Source organism: Aquarana catesbeiana, linkage group LG06 (genome assembly GCF_042186555.1).
Source record: "Aquarana catesbeiana isolate 2022-GZ linkage group LG06, ASM4218655v1, whole genome shotgun sequence".
NCBI lineage: Eukaryota > Metazoa > Chordata > Amphibia > Anura > Ranidae > Aquarana > Aquarana catesbeiana.
Window position 1 is genome coordinate 1,441,348 of NC_133329.1, and position 19,011 is coordinate 1,460,358.

The 19,011-nt window shown below is 53.8% G+C and overlaps 1 protein-coding gene across 1 annotated transcript in view; it reads left to right on the top strand.

Annotated features, from left to right (window-relative positions):
- The window catches only part of RNF40 (ring finger protein 40), a gene marked incomplete in the record, with an annotated part of 68,253 nt that extends 65,450 nt beyond the window's left edge, over nt 1-2,803 (top strand). Inside the window, 1 exon segment of the mRNA XM_073635284.1 lies at nt 2,216-2,803. Within this exon segment, the coding sequence (XP_073491385.1) occupies nt 2,216-2,392 (177 nt within the window).
- Nucleotides 2,804-19,011: the final 16,208 nt, after the last annotated feature.

Sequence of the window (19,011 nt, forward strand, 5' to 3'; positions counted from 1 at the left end):
GTCAGGTGTCCTCCTCTATACCATAGACTGGGGGGAGGGGTGATGTTGGAGATCTGGTGGTATTATAGGTCAAGTGTCCTCTATACCATAGACTGGGGGGAGGGGTGATGTTGGAGATCTGGTGGTATTATAGGTCAGGTGTCCTCTATACCATAGACTGGGGGGAGGGGTGATGTTGGAGATCTGGTGGTATTATAGGTCAGGTGTCCTCCTCTATACCATAGACTGGGGGGAGGGGTGATGTTGAGATCTGGTGGTATTATAGGTCAGGTGTCCTCCTCTATACCATAGACTGGGGGGAGGGGTGATGTTGGAGATCTGGTGGTATTATAGGTCAGGTGTCCTCTATACCATAGACTGGGGGGAGGGGTGATGTTGGAGATCTGGTGGTATTATAGGTCAGGTGTCCTCTATACCATAGACTGGGGGGAGGGGTGATGTTGAGGATCTGGTGGTATTATAGGTCAGGTGTCCTCTATACCATAGACTGGGGGGAGGGGTGATGTTGAGGATCTGGTGGTATTATAGGTCAGGTGTCCTCCTCTATACCATAGACTGGGGGGAGGGGTGATGTTGGAGATCTGGTGGTATTATAGGTCAGGTGTCCTCCTCTATACCATAGACTGGGGGGAGGGGTGATGTTGGAGATCTGGTGGTATTATAGGTCAGGTGTCCTCCTCTATACCATAGACTGGGGGGAGGGGTGATGTTGGAGATCTGGTGGTATTATAGGTCAGGTGTCCTCCTCTATACCATAGACTGGGGGGAGGGGTGATGTTGGAGATCTGGTGGTATTATAGGTCAGGTGTCCTCTATACCATAGACTGGGGGGAGGGGTGATGTTGAGGATCTGGTGGTATTATAGGTCAGGTGTCCTCTATACCATAGACTGGGGGGAGGGGTGATGTTGAGGATCTGGTGGTATTATAGGTCAGGTGTCCTCTATACCATAGACTGGGGGGAGGGGTGATGTTGGAGATCTGGTGGTATTATAGGTCAGGTGTCCTCTATACCATAGACTGGGGGGAGGGGTGATGTTGGAGATCTGGTGGTATTATAGGTCAGGTGTCCTCCTCTATACCATAGACTGGGGGGGAGGGGTGATGTTGAGGATCTGGTGGTATTATAGGTCAGGTGTCCTCTATACCATAGACTGGGGGGAGGGGTGATGTTGGAGATCTGGTGGTATTATAGGTCAGGTGTCCTCTATACCATAGACTGGGGGGAGGGGTGATGTTGAGGATCTGGTGGTATTATAGGTCAGGTGTCCTCTATACCATAGACTGGGGGGAGGGGTGATGTTGGAGATCTGGTGGTATTATAGGTCAGGTGTCCTCCTCTATACCATAGACTGGGGGGAGGAGTGATGTTGGGGATCTGGTGGTATTATAGGTCAGGTGTCCCTCTATACCATAGACTGGGGGGAGGAGTGATGTTGGAGATCTGGTGGTATTATAGGTCAGGTGTCCTCCTCTATACCATAGACTGGGGGGAGGGGTGATGTTGGGGATCTGGTGGTATTATAGGTCAGGTGTCCTCCTCTATACCATAGACTGGGGGGAGGGGTGATGTTGGAGATCTGGTGGTATTATAGGTCAGGTGTCCTCCTCTATACCATAGACTGGGGGGAGGGGTGATGTTGAGGATCTGGTGGTATTATAGGTCAGGTGTCCTCCTCTATACCATAGACTGGGGGGAGGGGTGATGTTGAGGATCTGGTGGTATTATAGGTCAGGTGTCCTCTATACCATAGACTGGGGGGAGGGGTGATGTTGGAGATCTGGTGGTATTATAGGTCAGGTGTCCTCCTCTATACCATAGACTGGGGGGAGGGGTGATGTTGAGGATCTGGTGGTATTATAGGTCAGGTGTCCTCTATACCATAGACTGGGGGGAGGGGTGATGTTGGAGATCTGGTGGTATTATAGGTCAGGTGTCCTCCTCTATACCATAGACTGGGGGGAGGGGTGATGTTGGAGATCTGGTGGTATTATAGGTCAGGTGTCCTCTATACCATAGACTGGGGGGAGGGGTGATGTTGGAGATCTGGTGGTATTATAGGTCAGGTGTCCTCCTCTATACCATAGACTGGGGGGAGGGGTGATGTTGAGGATCTGGTGTTATTTTAGGTCAGGTGTCCTCCATAGTTTTGAGGTTGAGATATGGGACGGTTCCTCAGTGATCTGATTGGCTGTCTCTTTTCCCCTCCCCCCAGGCCCGCCTGACCTGCCCGTGCTGTAACACCCGGAAGAAGGACGCCGTTCTCACCAAGTGCTTCCACGTCTTCTGCTTCGAGTGTGTGAAGACGCGATACGACTCCCGCCAGCGCAAATGCCCCAAATGTAACGCCGCCTTCGGAGCGCACGACTTCCACCGAATTTACTTCAACTAGCGGCCCACCTGACTGGACGCAGCGGTGACTGCCCACTGAGGGGGCGGAGATGTGGGCGTGCTCGGACACTACGGAGACCAGTGGCATGGCGAGGTCATGTGACCACCACGAGGGTTCCACGTGAAATCCCCCACATGAGACTTTAGTCCCCCAACTACAGCAGAGCCGCCATTGGCTCTTCCCTGATGGCGCCGGGTGCCCGGCGTGGTGCCGTAGTAGGTGTGCGGTTCTGTGAGATGTGGTGGGTGTGACCCGTCATACATGATGATGTCACAGATGTGCGATGATGACATTTTTATTTTGGGAAGATGAATGCAGGCGGCCTCCAGCTGGGCGGACCTGAGGGGGGCGCTGTGTTTATCTCTGGAGATCAGAGAGACGTCAACCTGTAATAAAGGAGAGTTTGTCTAATTCTGGGTGGAGTCAGTCTCTCTGTAACCTAAACCCCTCCCATTACAGAACTGCAGAATGTGATTGGATGAGGTAGACAATGCAGACTTGTCTTGGCCTCCCTGTCCCACCCTGGCCTGAGTGTGCCCCCCTCCCCCCTTGGCCCCATCCTGGCCTGAGTGTGCCCCCCCTCTCCCTTGGCCCCATCCTGGCCTGGGTGTGCCCCCCTCCCCCCTTGGCCCCATCCTGGCCTGAGTGTGCCCCCCTTGGTCCCATCCTGGCCTGAGTGTGCCCCCCCTCTCCCTTGGCCTGAGTGTGCCCCCCTCCCCCCTTGGCCCCATCCTGGCCTGAGTGTGCCCCCCCTCTCCCTTGGCCTGAGTGTGCCCCCCTCCCCCCTTGGTCCCATCCTGGCTTGAGTGTGCCCCCCTCTGGCCCCATCCTGGCTTGAGTGTGCCCCCCTCTGGCCCCATCCTGGCTTGAGTGTGCCCCCCTCTGGCCCCATCCTGGCTTGAGTGTGCCCCCCTCTGGCCCCATCCTGGCTTGAGTGTGCCCCCCTCTGGCCCCATCCTGGCTTGAGTGTGCCCCCATCCTGGCTTGAGTGTGCCCCCCTCTGGCCCCATCCTGGCCTGAGTGTGCCCCCCTCTGGCCCCATCCTGGCCTGAGTGTGCCCCCCTCTGGCCCCATCCTGGCCTGAGTGTGCCCCCCTCTGGCCCCATCCTGGCCTGAGTGTGCCCCCCTCTGGCCCCATCCTGGCCTGAGTGTGCCCCCCTCTGGCCCCATCCTGGCCTGAGTGTGCCCCCCTCTGGCCCCATCCTGGCCTGAGTGTGCCCCCCTCTGGCCCCATCCTGGCCTGAGTGTGCCCCCCTCTGGCCCCATCCTGGCCTGAGTGTGCCCCCCTCTGGCCCCATCCTGGCCTGAGTGTGCCCCCCTCTGGCCCCATCCTGGCCTGAGTGTGCCCCCCTCTGGCCCCATCCTGGCCTGAGTGTGCCCCCCTCTGGCCCCATCCTGGGCTGAGTGTGCCCCCCTCTGGCCCCATCCTGGGCTGAGTGTGCCCCCCTCTGGCCCCATCCTGGGCTGAGTGTGCCCCCCTCTGGCCCCATCCTGGGCTGAGTGTGCCCCCCTCTGGCCCCATCCTGGGCTGAGTGTGCCCCCCTCTGGCCCCATCCTGGGCTGAGTGTGCCCCCCTCTGGCCCCATCCTGGGCTGAGTGTGCCCCCCTCTGGCCCCATCCTGGGCTGAGTGTGCCCCCCTCTGGCCCCATCCTGGGCTGAGTGTGCCCCCCTCTGGCCCCATCCTGGGCTGAGTGTGCCCCCCTCTGGCCCCATCCTGGGCTGAGTGTGCCCCCCTCTGGCCCCATCCTGGGCTGAGTGTGCCCCCCTCTGGCCCCATCCTGGGCTGAGTGTGCCCCCCTCTGGCCCCATCCTGGGCTGAGTGTGCCCCCCTCTGGCCCCATCCTGGGCTGAGTGTGCCCCCCTCTGGCCCCATCCTGGGCTGAGTGTGCCCCCCTCTGGCCCCATCCTGGGCTGAGTGTGCCCCCCTCTGGCCCCATCCTGGGCTGAGTGTGCCCCCCTCTGGCCCCATCCTGGGCTGAGTGTGCCCCCCTCTGGCCCCATCCTGGGCTGAGTGTGGCCCCATCCTGGGCTGAGTGTGCCCCCCTCTGGCCCCATCCTGGGCTGAGTGTGCCCCCCTCTGGCCCCATCCTGGGCTGAGTGTGCCCCCCTCTGGCCCCATCCTGGGCTGAGTGTGCCCCCCTCTGGCCCCATCCTGGGCTGAGTGTGCCCCCCTCTGGCCCCATCCTGGGCTGAGTGTGCCCCCCTCTGGCCCCATCCTGGGCTGAGTGTGCCCCCCTCTGGCCCCATCCTGGGCTGAGTGTGCCCCCCTCTGGCCCCATCCTGGGCTGAGTGTGCCCCCCTCTGGCCCCATCCTGGGCTGAGTGTGCCCCCCTCTGGCCCCATCCTGGGCTGAGTGTGCCCCCCTCTGGCCCCATCCTGGGCTGAGTGTGCCCCCCTCTGGCCCCATCCTGGGCTGAGTGTGCCCCCCTCTGGCCCCATCCTGGGCTGAGTGTGCCCCCCTCTGGCCCCATCCTGGGCTGAGTGTGCCCCCCTCTGGTCCCATCCTGGGCTGAGTGTGCCCCCCTCCCCCCTTGGTCCCATCCTGGGCTGAGTGTGCCCCCCTCCCCCCTTGGTCCCATCCTGGGCTGAGTGTGCCCCCCTCCCCCTTGGTCCCATCCTGGCCTGAGTGTGCCCCCCCTCTCCCTTGGCCTTAGTGTGCCCCCCTCCCCCCTCTGGCCCCATCCTGGCCCGAGTGTGCCCCCCTCTGGCCCGAGTGTGCCCCCCCTCTGGCCCCATCCTGGCCCGAGTGTGCCCCCCTCTGGCCCGAGTGTGCCCCCCCTCTGGCCCCATCCTGGCCCGAGTGTGCCCCCCCTCTGGCCCCATCCTGGCCCGAGTGTGCCCCCCCTCTGGCCCCATCCTGGCCCGAGTGTGCCCCCCCTCTGGCCCCATCCTGGGGGGTGTAGGAGAATAGGCCATGGTACAGAGCTGAGTGATTGACCACACCTCCTCTCCCTGGCAATAACAGGCCACACCTCATCTGCTTCAAACCTGGTCTGTCCGCCAATCAATTTTTCTCTATGTGTCTTCCAGGACAGCCCATGAGACCTGGGGCTCCTCCTACCAGGACAGGAAACACGTTAACCCCCACCGGATAAAAGGGCGGTCCTCCAGACCCCATGTCAGTATTCATGTTTCCTCCAGACGGGGGTCTCATATTCCTGGTCCCCTAGGGTCTCATAAGCAGGGGCTCCTGTGGCTATTTGGAGGATTAACTGACCTTTCTTCTCTGACAGAAGCAGCATCTCCACTAGGGAGGTTGTTTGTGGCGGCTGCTCCCTGTCCTCAGTACCTTGGGAAGCCCAGGACCGCGGTGACGTCGGCCCCATAGCGCGGGTCGCAGAGGCAGAGCGTGGCATCCTTTCCCCGCTGACAGCGTGGCTGGTATGGGCAGGGGAAAGAGGAAGCTACTGCGCTCCAAGCTGGCCCACAGGAAGTAAAGCATCCAGCAGGGTCACTTCCGGGGAATATGATGTCATCAGCTTGCGCCAGAGACGCTGGTTCCAGTCTCCATAAACGGCGCGGACAGGGGACACTGGCGCTGGTGTTTTGAAAAGGGTGAAGAAGCTGCAGACCAACAGAGGGGCAGGATGGATTCCTCTGCAGTGCCCAACACCAGCACCTCACAGGTAAGCCTGGTGTGTTTCGTCACCCTCTTACTATCTTGTGAGTGCCCCCCCCCCCCCCCCCCCAACCAGTGGGACTTGGTGTAAGGGGACACATTTTCCTCCCTCCTGCACTAGCTGTTATGGAGTGATTGGTGGCTTAAGTTCATTGTGGGTCATTTGTTTTCTTGCAGACCAAGACTCAGGACAAGGCCCAAGCACAGCCACCAAAACAGAAATGTGAGGTTTGTGGAAGTAAATTGAGCTCCTCATAGAGCAAAGCAGTTTGCCGCACTTGTGTAGACAGCCTAGTTAAAGATGATCCAGTGGCTTCCTGTCAGAATATGCTGACCTCAGTTAGAGATGAGCTAATGTTAATGTTCAGCTCATTCAAAAGTCTGATCGCTAAGATCCAGGTCTTCTCACAAGACCCATCTCCAGATAGACCTCCAGCCAGTCCTAGCGCTCCACGGCAGAGAGTAAGGACTCTGAGGAAGAAGCAAGATCTACCCATTCCTCCCTGGAAGAATCGGGGTCAGATACAGGACCCATCTCCAGATAGACCTCCAGCCGGTCCTAGCGCTCCACGGCAGAGAGTAAGGACTCTGAGGAAGAAGCAAGATCTACCCATTCCTCCCTGGAAGAATCGGGGTCAGATACAGGACCCATCTCCAGATAGACCTCCAGCCGGTCCTAGCGCTCCACGGCAGAGAGTAAGGACTCTGAGGAAGAAGCAAGATCTACCCATTCCTCCCTGGAAGAATCGGGGTCAGATACAGGACCCATCTCCAGATAGACCTCCAGCCGGTCCTAGCGCTCCACGGCAGAGAGTAAGGACTCTGAGGAAGAAGCAAGATCTACCCATTCCTCCCTGGAAGAATCGGGGTCAGATACAGGACCCATCTCCAGATAGACCTCCAGCCGGTCCTAGCGCTCCACGGCAGAGAGTAAGGACTCTGAGGAAGAAGCAAGATCTACCCATTCCTCCCTGGAAGAATCGGGGTCAGATACAGGACCCATCTCCAGATAGACCTCCAGCCGGTCCTAGCGCTCCACGGCAGAGAGTAAGGACTCTGAGGAAGAAGCAAGATCTACCCATTCCTCCCTGGAAGAATCGGGGTCAGATACAGGACCCATCTCCAGATAGACCTCCAGCCGGTCCTAGCGCTCCACGGCAGAGAGTAAGGACTCTGAGGAAGAAGCAAGATCTACCCATTCCTCCCTGGAAGAATCGGGGTCAGATACAGGACCCATCTCCAGATAACCTCCAGCCGGTCCTAGCGCTCCACGGCAGAGAGTAAGGACTCTGAGGAAGAAGCAAGATCTACCCATTCCTCCCTGGAAGAATCGGGGTCAGATACAGGACCCATCTCCAGATAGACCTCCAGCCGGTCCTAGCGCTCCACGGCAGAGAGTAAGGACTCTGAGGAAGAAGCAAGATCTACCCGTTCCTCCCTGGAAGAATCGGGGTCAGATACAGGACCCAGGGATAGAGAATACGGCAGGGGCTCGAGGTATCAGAAGATGTTGATGACTTATTAAAAGCTATCTATACAACCCCTGGGATGGAGGAGGAGAAGGTATAAATGTCTAAACATGACCTTATGTATGAAGGTTTGCATAAGAAAAAGGCTAAAGTTTTCCCTGTGCATAGTTTCCTTTTTGATGCCATCAAGCTGGAGTGGGAAAATCCAGAGAGAAAACCTTTCTTTTCTGGTAGCCTAAAAAGAAGGTTTCCATTTGAAGAGGACGCAGCGCAGCCATGGAATAAAAATCCAAAGTCAGACGCACGAGTTTCAAAAGACACGGACCTAGCGTTTGACGATATAGGCACGCTTAGGGATCCGATTGATAAAAAAGGAGATCTCCTTCTACGCAGGGCCTTTGACTTATAAACCAGCTCTGGCCTTCACTTGTGTAGCCAGAAATCTAGAAGTATGTTTGACACAAATACAAACGCATCTCTTGGCAGGAACCTCTAGAGAACAGATTCTGAATCTTTCCCTCTCCTCTTTCGTGCAGTGGGGTTTTTGGCCGATTCTTCCACAGAGTCAGTAAGAATGACAGCCAGGACCTCGGCCTTGGTGAATTCGGCCAGAAGAAGCCTATGACTTAAAACCTGGTCAGGCGATGCTGCCTCAAAGTTAAGCCTATGTGGTCTTCCCTTTAACAGGCGATCATCTTTTTGGCCCAGGTCTGCAAAAGGTGCTGGAACGCACAGCCGATAGAAAGAAGGCCTTTCCAGAGAATAAGAAAAAGCTGACAGCCAGAATTTTTGGCCAAAAGTAGGCAGGGTACAAAGTAGGCAGCAGGGTCCAAGAGAAAAGGGCAATAGGCCCAAAAACCATTGGACAGGGTGCAAGGGCAGAGGTAAAGGGGGGGGTCTTGATTAACCCGCCAACAACACGCCAAGCCACAGTGACTCGTGTCTCCCAGTGGGAGGAAGATCAGGCTTTTCTCCCACAATGGGCAGCAGTCACCTCAAGTCCATTTATCAGGGACCTAGTGACCAATGGGTACAGGCTGGAATTTTCTTGCCAACCACCAGAGTGATTATTGGTCACCTTCCCTCCCCAAGATCGGGTAAAGGCGACGGCCCTGGGTCTCCAAATTGGAGACTTGATAGATTAAAAGGTTCTGATCCCGGTTCCCTGGTCGGATCAAGGCAAGGGATTTTATTCCCATATATTTGTCATTGGAAAGCCGTCGAGAAAATATCGTCTTATCCTGAACCTCCGGTCTCTAAACCGTTCGATCGGGTACAAGCACATTCGTATGGAGACGGTGTTCTCGATCAAAAACCCGCTTCACCCAAACTGCTTCATGGCCACTTGGGACTTGAGAGATGCCTATCTGCACATCCCTATACATCCAGTTTTTCAAAAGTTCTTGAGATTAGCCGTCAAGATGGGGACAGAGATCCGCCACTTTCAATTTCTAGTCCTCCCCTTCGGTCTGTCCTCAGGCCCACGCATTTTTACAAAGGTGTTGGGAGAGGCGCTGACTCCGCTAAGATTAAAAACAATAACTATTATCCCTTACCTGGACGACCTCCTGGTGGTGGCGGCGGAGTCATACCTGAAATTATTAGCGGATCTCCAGACCGTACAGGACTTCCTTCAATCACTAGGCTGGTTAATAAACAAAGAAGTCTTCCTCGATTCCGGCCCAGAAGGTGACGTATCTGGGATACGAATTTTGCTCAGTAGACCAAAAAGTTTTCCTCCCGCAGGAAAAAGTCTCAAAAATGATTCAAACGATGTTGGCCTTGCATACCAATCAGTTGGACTCGCTGAGAAAAATTCAAGATCAATCAAGAATCAACAGCAGTGGGTCTTATGACCTCTTGCTTTCCCGCAGTGCCATGGGCAAGATTTCATCAACCAGGGCAGTGGCAGCCTGTGCATTGTGGGTGCATGGGCGCCGCCCCCCCCCCATCCATGTGCCTGTCCCCTTTCAGGACGCCAGACGCATGGACTCCTATGGCTGGGATGGGATGGGGCCTTTTTTTTTTTTTAAGCACCTGATTAGAGCCAGAGGCTCTAACAGGTTTCAAAATAGGGTGGGCTCGGGGCCCCTGACCCCACTCAATTGTGTGACGATAGCGAATGAATTTTCTCAATTTTCACACTAACCTTCCTCCCCACCAATCAGGAGGCAGGGTGTCGTCAGACCTGTCTCCTGAGTGGCCAAAGCACCAGGCGTACCGATTGAATCCATCTATGGCCGCAGCTGCCACCCCCTATCCAGGCACCCAGCCCCTTTTCTCGGGCGCCTGAATTATAATTTGATGGGCACAGTGGCTGCGTTTGGCACAGTAAGGCTGCGTTTGATGGGCACAGTGGCTGCGTTTGATGGGCACAGTGGCTGCGTTTGATGGGCACAGTAAGGCTGCGTTTGATGGGCACAGTAAGGCTGCGTTTGATGGGCACAGTAAGGCTGCGTTTGATGGGCACAGTAAGGCTGCGTTTGATGGGCACAGTGGCTGCGTTTAATGGGCACAGTAAGGCTGCGTTTGATGGGCACAGTGGCTGCGTTTGATGGCACAGTAAGGCTGCGTTTGATGGGCACAGTAGCTGTGTTTGATGGTACAGTGAGGCTGTGTTTGATGGGCACAGTGGCTGTGTTTGGCACAGTAAGGCTGCGTTTGATGGGCACAGTGGCTGCGTTTGATGGCACAGTAAGGCTGCGTTTGATGGGCACAGTAGCTGTGTTTGATGGTACAGTAAGGCTGTGTTTGATGGGCACAGTGGCTGCATTTGATGGGCACAGTGGCTGCGTTTGATGGCACAGTAAGGCTGCATTTGATGGGCACAGTAGCTGTGTTTGATGGTACAGTAAGGCTGTGTTTGATGGTACAGTAAGGCTGTGTTTGATGGGCACAGTAAGGCTGCGTTTGATGGGCACAGTGGCTGCGTTTGATGGGCACAGTGGCTGCGTTTGATGGCACAGTAAGGCTGCGTTTGATGGGCACAGTAGCTGTGTTTGATGGTACAGTAAGGCTGTGTTTGATGGGCACAGTGGCTGCATTTGATGGGCACAGTGGCTGCGTTTGATGGCACAGTAAGGCTGCATTTGATGGGCACAGTAGCTGTGTTTGATGGTACAGTAAGGCTGCGTTTGATGGGCACAGTGGCTGCGTTTGATGGCACAGTAAGGCTGCGTTTGATGGCACAGTAAGGCTGCGTTTGATGGGCACAGTAGCTGTGTTTGATGGTACAGTGAGGCTGTGTTTGATGGGCACAGTGGCTGTGTTTGATGGCACAGTAAGGCTGCGTTTGATGGGCACAGTAGCTGTGTTTGATGGCACAGTAAGGCTGCGTTTGATGGGCACAGTAGCTGTGTTTGATGGTACAGTAAGGCTGTGTTTGATGGGCACAGTGGCTGCATTTGATGGGCACAGTGGCTGCGTTTGATGGCACAGTAAGGCTGCATTTGATGGGCACAGTAGCTGTGTTTGATGGTACAGTAAGGCTGTGTTTGATGGGCACAGTGGCTGCGTTTGATGGGCACAGTGGCTGCGTTTGATGGCACAGTAAGGCTGCGTTTGATGGGCACAGTAGCTGTGTTTGATGGTACAGTGAGGCTGTGTTTGATGGGCACAGTGGCTGTGTTTGATGGCACAGTAAGGCTGCGTTTGATGGGCACAGTAGCTGTGTTTGATGGCACAGTAAGGCTGCGTTTGATGGGCACAGTAGCTGTGTTTGATGGTACAGTGAGGCTGTAATTGATTCTTTTCAGAATTTTTCAGTTTGCTTGCACCCCCTAAAAAATTTTGAGCACCAGCCGCCACTGCTCCAGGGTAAAAAGAAGCTTGTGGTGTTGGAGGTCGCACCTTCACCTAACAAGAAGTCTACTGTGGTCCATTTCAATATTCCAGAGGATCACAACGGATGCGAGTTCCTGGGGATGGGGAGCCCATCTCAGCAACACAATGGTGCAGGGAAAATGGTCCTCAAGGGAAGCAAGAGCTTCATCAAATCAGGGAGAGCTTCTAGCGGTTCAGAGAGCCTTGCAGGCATTTCAGACGAAAATCAGGGGTCACATTCTCCAGATTCTATCCGACAATATCACTACTGTTGCGTACCTCAACAAACAAGGAGGTACGAGGAGTCGTATACTTCAATCTATCGCCCAAGAGATTTTATCATGAGCAGAAGGGAATCTGGCCTCGATCACAGCAGTGCATCTGAAGGGGATGCAAATTTGTCTGGCAGATTATCTCAGCCGCTATCGGGTATGTCGGGACAATTGGTCCCTAAATCCGGAAGTCTTTGCGGTTCTCACCAACAGATGGGAATGTCCCGAAGCGGATCTTTTCGCAAATCAGAGCAATTGCAAGACAGAAATTCTTTTCCCCGAAGCCAGCAGATCAATCGTTGGGGATCCATGCTCTAGCGAATCCGTAGCCATTCGGCCTCTGTTATGCCTTCCCACCGATCAGGCTAATTCCGGAAGTCCTCCGGAAGCTTCTTCTAGAAGAAACAGATCTCATCCTAATAGCACCTTTTTGGTCCAAGAGGCCATGGTTTTCCCTGTTGCAAACTCCGGTCTCAGAGCCCCCCGAAGAGACAAGACTAATGCCGCGTACACACGGTCGGACTTTTCGTCTACAAAAGTCCGACGGACTAAAGCTGGCTGACAATCCGATCGTGTGTGGACTTCCCCGGACTTTCAGCGGACTTTTCCAGCCTCAAATCTGACGGACTTTAGATTTGAAACATGCTTCAAATCTTTACGTCGTAACTACGCCGGACCCAGAAATCCGCTCGTCTGTGTGCTAGTCCGACGGACAAATACCCATGCTAGGGCAGCTATTGGCTACTGGCTATCAACTTCCTTATTTTAGTCCAGTGTACGTCATCACGTACCAATCCGTCGGACTTTTGTGTGATCGTATGTAGGCAAGTCCGTTCGTAAGAAAGTCTGCTGAAAGTCCGTCGAAAGTCTGTCGGACAGGCTGTCAGACTTTTGTAGACGAAAAGTCCGACCGTGTGTACGCAGCATTATTGTCTCAGGGTCCAGTGTCGCACCCGCAGGTGGCTTCATTAAACTTGATGGCTTGGTATCTGAGGAAAAGATACTAAGGGCCCAGGGGTTTTTAGACAAGGTAGTCAAAACCGTGGTAAATTGCAGAAAGCCAGTTACTCAAGCTGTGTATTCCAAAGTCTGGAAGAAATTTAACTCATGGTTATCTGAAAACTAAAGATTAACTCATCATGTTCCATCAATTTTGGAATTTTTTCAAGAGGGCGTGGACAAAGGTCTTTCAGTTAGTACTTAATCAATATCGAGGTCCAGGCTGGTAGTGGTTAGATGTCCAACCTGGGACCTGTCCCTGGTGCTTCCAAGTCTGGTAGAATTCCCTTTTGAGCCCCTGGAGGATATTTTGGTTAAATTACTTACCTTAAAGACAATTTTCCTTGTAGCAATTACCTCAGCTCGTAGGGTAAGTGAGTTACAGGCCCTTTTAGTTAGGGAGCCCTTACAATCTTTGAGGGCTGGATTGTTTTGAAGACAGATCCAGGATTTTTGCCTAAAGTGGCCAGTACATTTCACAGATCTCAGGACGTTTTACTGCCAACCTTTTGTAGTACGCCAAAGGGCGACCAAGAAAAGAAATTGTTTTTTAGACGTTAGAAGAATTCTTCTCGTCTATCTTGAGGTCACCAAGACCTTTAGAAAAACGGACGCCTTGTTTGTCCTCTTTTCTGGAGCACACAAGGGGAAGATCCATCTAGCCTAAGTGGCTTTGGATGCACTAAAGCAAGCTATTTCCGAAACTTACAAAATTAGGGAAGTTCCTCCACCTTTTGTCACTGCGCACTCAACAAGAGCCTTGTCTGCGTCTTGGGCTGTAAGGGCTGGAGCCTCAATGGAACAAATGTGCAAGGCTGCCACATGGTCCAGTTTTTCGACCTTCATTAAGCATTATCGCGTGGATCTCCTATCTGCTCAGGAGCAGGCGTTTGGTCGGAAGTTCCTTCAGGCAGTTGTCCCTCCCTAGACTGGTAAGTTCTGGCTCATCGTCTCATGGGCTGTCCTGGAAGATGCTTAGAAAAAATCTGAGTTAGACTTACTGGTAACTCCTTCTCTGAGAGTCTTCCAGGACAGCCGAATTCCCACCCAGTTTTGTCTTGAAGTTATGTGTAGTATGCATATGTTTTACAGGTACATCCTACAGTTCTTGAGAAATACTGACATGGGGCATGGAGGACCGCCCTTTTATCTGGTATTGGTTAATGTGTTTCCTGTCCTGGTAGGAGGAGCCCCCTGGTCTCATGGGCTGTCCTGGAAGACTCCCAGAAAAGGAGTTACCGGTAAGTCTAAGTCAGCTTTTTGGCTCGGCTCTTCCATCTCCCCTCCTCTGCGTCCAGCACCCTCTGCAGGTAATGGTGGAAGGGGCTGTGTGCGCCGGGTCTCGGTTCTCTGGTCAGCTCTCCTCTAGGAGGACTCTGAGCTCCTCATCTCTGGTGGAGGGCCTCTCCCTCCTGCCTGACTCCATGCTGCCTCTGCTCATCGTCTTGGTGAGAGAAGATCCCGGCGGTGAGGAGCGACCTTACTCCACTCCCCCTCCTCCAATCATCCTTCAATCATCTTCCTCCGCTCACCACCTCTCCTCCAATCACCTTCCCTCCCATCCCTCCACTCACCTGTGGGGGGAGAGGGGGGTGTGTCGTAGCTCGGATCGCACCTGTGGGAGAGACAGGGGTGTCGTAGCTCGGATCGCACCTGTGAGAGACGGGGTGTCGTAGCTCGGATCGCACCTGTGGGAGACGGGGTGTCGTAGCTCGGATCGCACCTGTGAGAGACGGGGTGTCGTAGCTCGGATCGCACCTGTGGGAGAGACAGGGGTGTCGTAGCTCGGATCGCACCTGTGAGAGACGGGGTGTCGTAGCTCGGATCGCACCTGTGGGAGACGGGGTGTCGTAGCTCGGATCGCACCTGTGAGAGACGGGGTGTCGTAGCTCGGATCGCACCTGTGAGAGACGGGGTGTCGTAGCTCGGATCTAAAAATAGCCACTGATTACTGTATATACCCCCCACTTCTGACCTCTGACCCTGTATATACCCCCCACTTCTGACCTCTGACCCTGTATATACCCCCCACTTCTGACCTCTGACCCTGTATATACCCCCCACTTCTGACCCCTGTATATACCCCCCACTTCTGACCTCTGACCCTGTATATACCTCCCACTTCTGACCTCTGACCCTGTATATACCTCCCACTTCTGACCTCTGACCCTGTATATACCCCCCACTTCTGACCCTGTATATATCCCCCACTTCGGACCTCTGACCCTGTATATACCCCCCACTTCTGACCCTGTATATATCCCCACCTCTGACCCTGTATATATCCCCACTTCTGACCTCTGATCCTGTATATACCCCCCCTTCTGACCCTGTATATACCCCCCACTGCTGACCTCTGACCGTGTATATACCTCCCACTTCTGACCTCTGACCCTGTATATACCTCCCACTTTTGACCCCTGTATATACCCCCCCACTTCTCCCCTCTGACCCTGTATATACCCCCCACTTCTGACCTCTGACCCTGTATATACCTCCCATTTCTGACCCCTGTATATACCCCCCACTTCTCCCCTCTGACCCTGTATATACCCCCCACTTCTGACCCCTGTATATACCCCCCACTTCTGACCTCTGACCCTGTATATACCTCCCACTTCTGACCTCTGACCCTGTATATACCTCCCACCTCTGATCCTGTATATACCCCCCACTTCTCACCTCTGACCCTGTATATACCCCCCACTTCTGACCCTGTATATACCTCCCACCTCTGACCCTGTATATATCCCCCACTTCTGACCTCTGACCCTGTATATACCCCCCCACTTCTGACCCTGTATATATCCCCCACTTCGGACCTCTGACCCTGTATATATCCCCACTTCTGACCTCTGACCCTGTATATACCCCCCACTGCTGACCTCTGAACCTGTATATACCTCCCACTTCTGACCTCTAACCCTGTATATACCCCCACTTCTGACCTCTAACCCTGTATATACCCCCCACTTCTGACCTCTAACCCTGTATATACCCCCACTTCTGACCTCTGAACCTGTATATAACTTCCACTTCTGACCCTGTATATACCCCCCACTGCTGACCTCTGACCCTGTATATATCCCCCACTTCTGACCCCTGACACTGTATATACCCCCCACTTCTGACCTCTGACCCTGTATATACCTCCCACTTCTGACCTCTGATACTGTATATACCACCCACTTCTGACCCCTGTATATACCTCCAACTTCTGACCCTTGTATATACCTCCAACTTCTGACCTCTGTATATACTTCCCACTTCTGACCCCTGTATATACCCCCCACTTCTCACCTCTGACCCCTGTATATACCCCCAACTTCTTACCTCTGAACCTGTAAATACCTCCCACTTCTGACCCCTGTATATACCCCCCCACTTCTGACCTCTGACACTGTATATACCTCCCACTTCTGACCCTGTATATACCCCCCACTTCTGACCTCTCTCCCTGTATATACCCCCACTTCTGACCCCGGTATATACCCCCCCACTTCTGACCTCTGACCCTGTATATACCTCCCACTTCTGACCCTGTATATACCCCCCACTTCTGACCTCTGAACCTGTATATACCTCCCACCTCTGAACCTGTATATACCTCACACTTCTGACCCCTGTATATACCTCCCACTTCTGACCTCTGACCCTGTATATCCCCCCCACCTCTGACCCTGTATATACCCCCCACTTCTGACCCTGTATATACCCCCCACTTCTGACCCCTGTATATACCCCCTACTTCTCACCTCTGACCCTGTATATACCCCCCACTTCTGACCCCTGTATATACCCCCCACTTCTGACCTCTGACCCTGTATATACCTCCCACTTCTGACCCCTGTATATAACCCCCACTTCTGACCCTGTATATACCTCCCACTTCTGACCCCTGTATATACCTCCCACTTCTGACCCCTGTATATACTTCTGACCTCTGACCCTGTATATACCCCCCACTTCTCACCTCTGACCCTGTATATACCCCCCACTTCTGACCCCTGTAAATACCCCCCACTTCTGTCCTCTGACCCTGTATATAACCCCCACTTCTGACCTCTGACCCTGTATATACCTCCCACTTCTGACCCCTGTATATACCCCCCACTTCTCACCTCTGACCCTGTATATACCCCCCACTTCTGACCTCTGACCCTGTATATACCCCCCACTTCTGACCTCTGAAACTGTATATAACCCCCACTTCTGACCTCTGAACCTGTATATACCTCCCACTTCTGACCCTGTATATACCCCCCACTTCTGACCTCTCTCCCTGTATATACCCCCACTTCTGACCCCGGTATATACCCCCCACTTCTGACCTCTGAACCTGTATATACCTCCCACCTCTGAACCTGTATATACCTCACACTTCTGACCCTGTATATCCCCCCACCTCTGACCCTGTATATACCCCCCACTTCTCACCTCTGACCCTGTATATACCCCCCACTTCTGACCTCTGAAACTGTATATAACCCCCACTTCTGACCTCTGAACCTGTATATACCTCCCACTTCTGACCTCTCTCCCTGTATATACCCCCACTTCTGACCCCGGTATATACCCCCCCACTTCTGACCTCTGAACCTGTATATACCTCCCACCTCTGAACCTGTATATACCTCACACTTCTGACCTCTGACCCTGTATATCCCCCCACCTCTGACCCTGTATATACCCCCCACTTCTGACCTCTGACCCTGTATATACCTCCCACTTCTGACCTCTGACCCTGTATATACCCCCCACTTCTGACCTCTGACCCTGTATATACCTCCCACTTCTGACCTCTGACCCTGTATATACCCCCACTTCTGACCTCTGACCCTGTATATACCCCCACTTCTGACCTCTGAACCTGTATATACCCCCCACTTCTGACCTCTGACCCTGTATATACCCCCCACTTCTGACCTCTGAACCTGTATATACCTCCCACTTCTGACCCCTGTATATACCCCCCACTTCTGACCTCTGACCCTGTATATACCCCCCACTTCTGACCCTGTATATACCCCCCACTTCTCACCTCTGACCCTGTATATACCCCCCACTTCTGACCTCTGACCCTGTATATACCCCCCACTTCTGACCTCTGACCCTGTATATACCCCCCACTTCTGACCCCTGTATATACCCCCCACTTCTGACCTCTGACCCTGTATATACCTCCCACTTCTGACCTCTGACCCTGTATATACCTCCCACTTCTGACCTCTGACCCTGTATATACCCCCCACTTCTGACCCTGTATATATCCCCCACTTCGGACCTCTGACCCTGTATATACCCCCCACTTCTGACCCTGTATATATCCCCACTTCTGACCTCTGATCCTGTATATACCCCCCCTTCTGACCCTGTATATACCCCCCACTGCTGACCTCTGACCGTGTATATACCTCCCACTTCTGACCTCTGACCCTGTATATACCTCCCACTTCTGACCCCTGTATATACCCCCCCACTTCTCCCCTCTGACCCTGTATATACCCCCCACTTCTGACCTCTGACCCTGTATATACCTCCCATTTCTGACCCCTGTATATACCCCCCACTTCTCCCCTCTGACCCTGTATATACCCCCCACTTCTGACCCCTGTATATACCCCCCACTTCTGACCTCTGACCCTGTATATACCTCCCACTTCTGACCTCTGACCCTGTATATACCTCCCACCTCTGATCCTGTATATACCCCCCACTTCTCACCTCTGACCCTGTATATACCCCCCACTTCTGACCTCTGACCCTGTATATACCCCCCACTTCTGACCTCTGACCCTGTATATACCTCCCACCTCTGACCCTGTATATATCCCCCACTTCTGACCTCTGACCCTGTATATACCCCCCACTTCTGACCCTGTATATATCCCCCACTTCGGACCTCTGACCCTGTATATATCCCCACTTCTGACCTCTGACCCTGTATATACCCCCCACTGCTGACCTCTGAACCTGTATATACCTCCCACTTCTGACCTCTAACCCTGTATATACCCCCACTTCTGACCTCTAACCCTGTATATACCCCCCACTTCTGACCTCTAACCCTGTATATACCCCCACTTCTGACCTCTGAACCTGTATATAACTTCCACTTCTGACCCTGTATATACCCTCCACTGCTGACCTCTGACCCTGTATATATCCCCCACTTCTGACCCCTGACACTTTATATACCTCCCACTTCTGACCTCTGACCCTGTATATACCTCCCACGTCTGACCTCTGATACTGTATATACCACCCACTTCTGACCCCTGTATATACCTCCAACTTCTGACCCTTGTATATACCTCCAACTTCTGACCTCTGTATATACTTCCCACTTCTGACCCCTGTATATACCCCCCACTTCTCACCTCTGACCCCTGTATATACCCCCAACTTCTTACCTCTGAACCTGTAAATACCTCCCA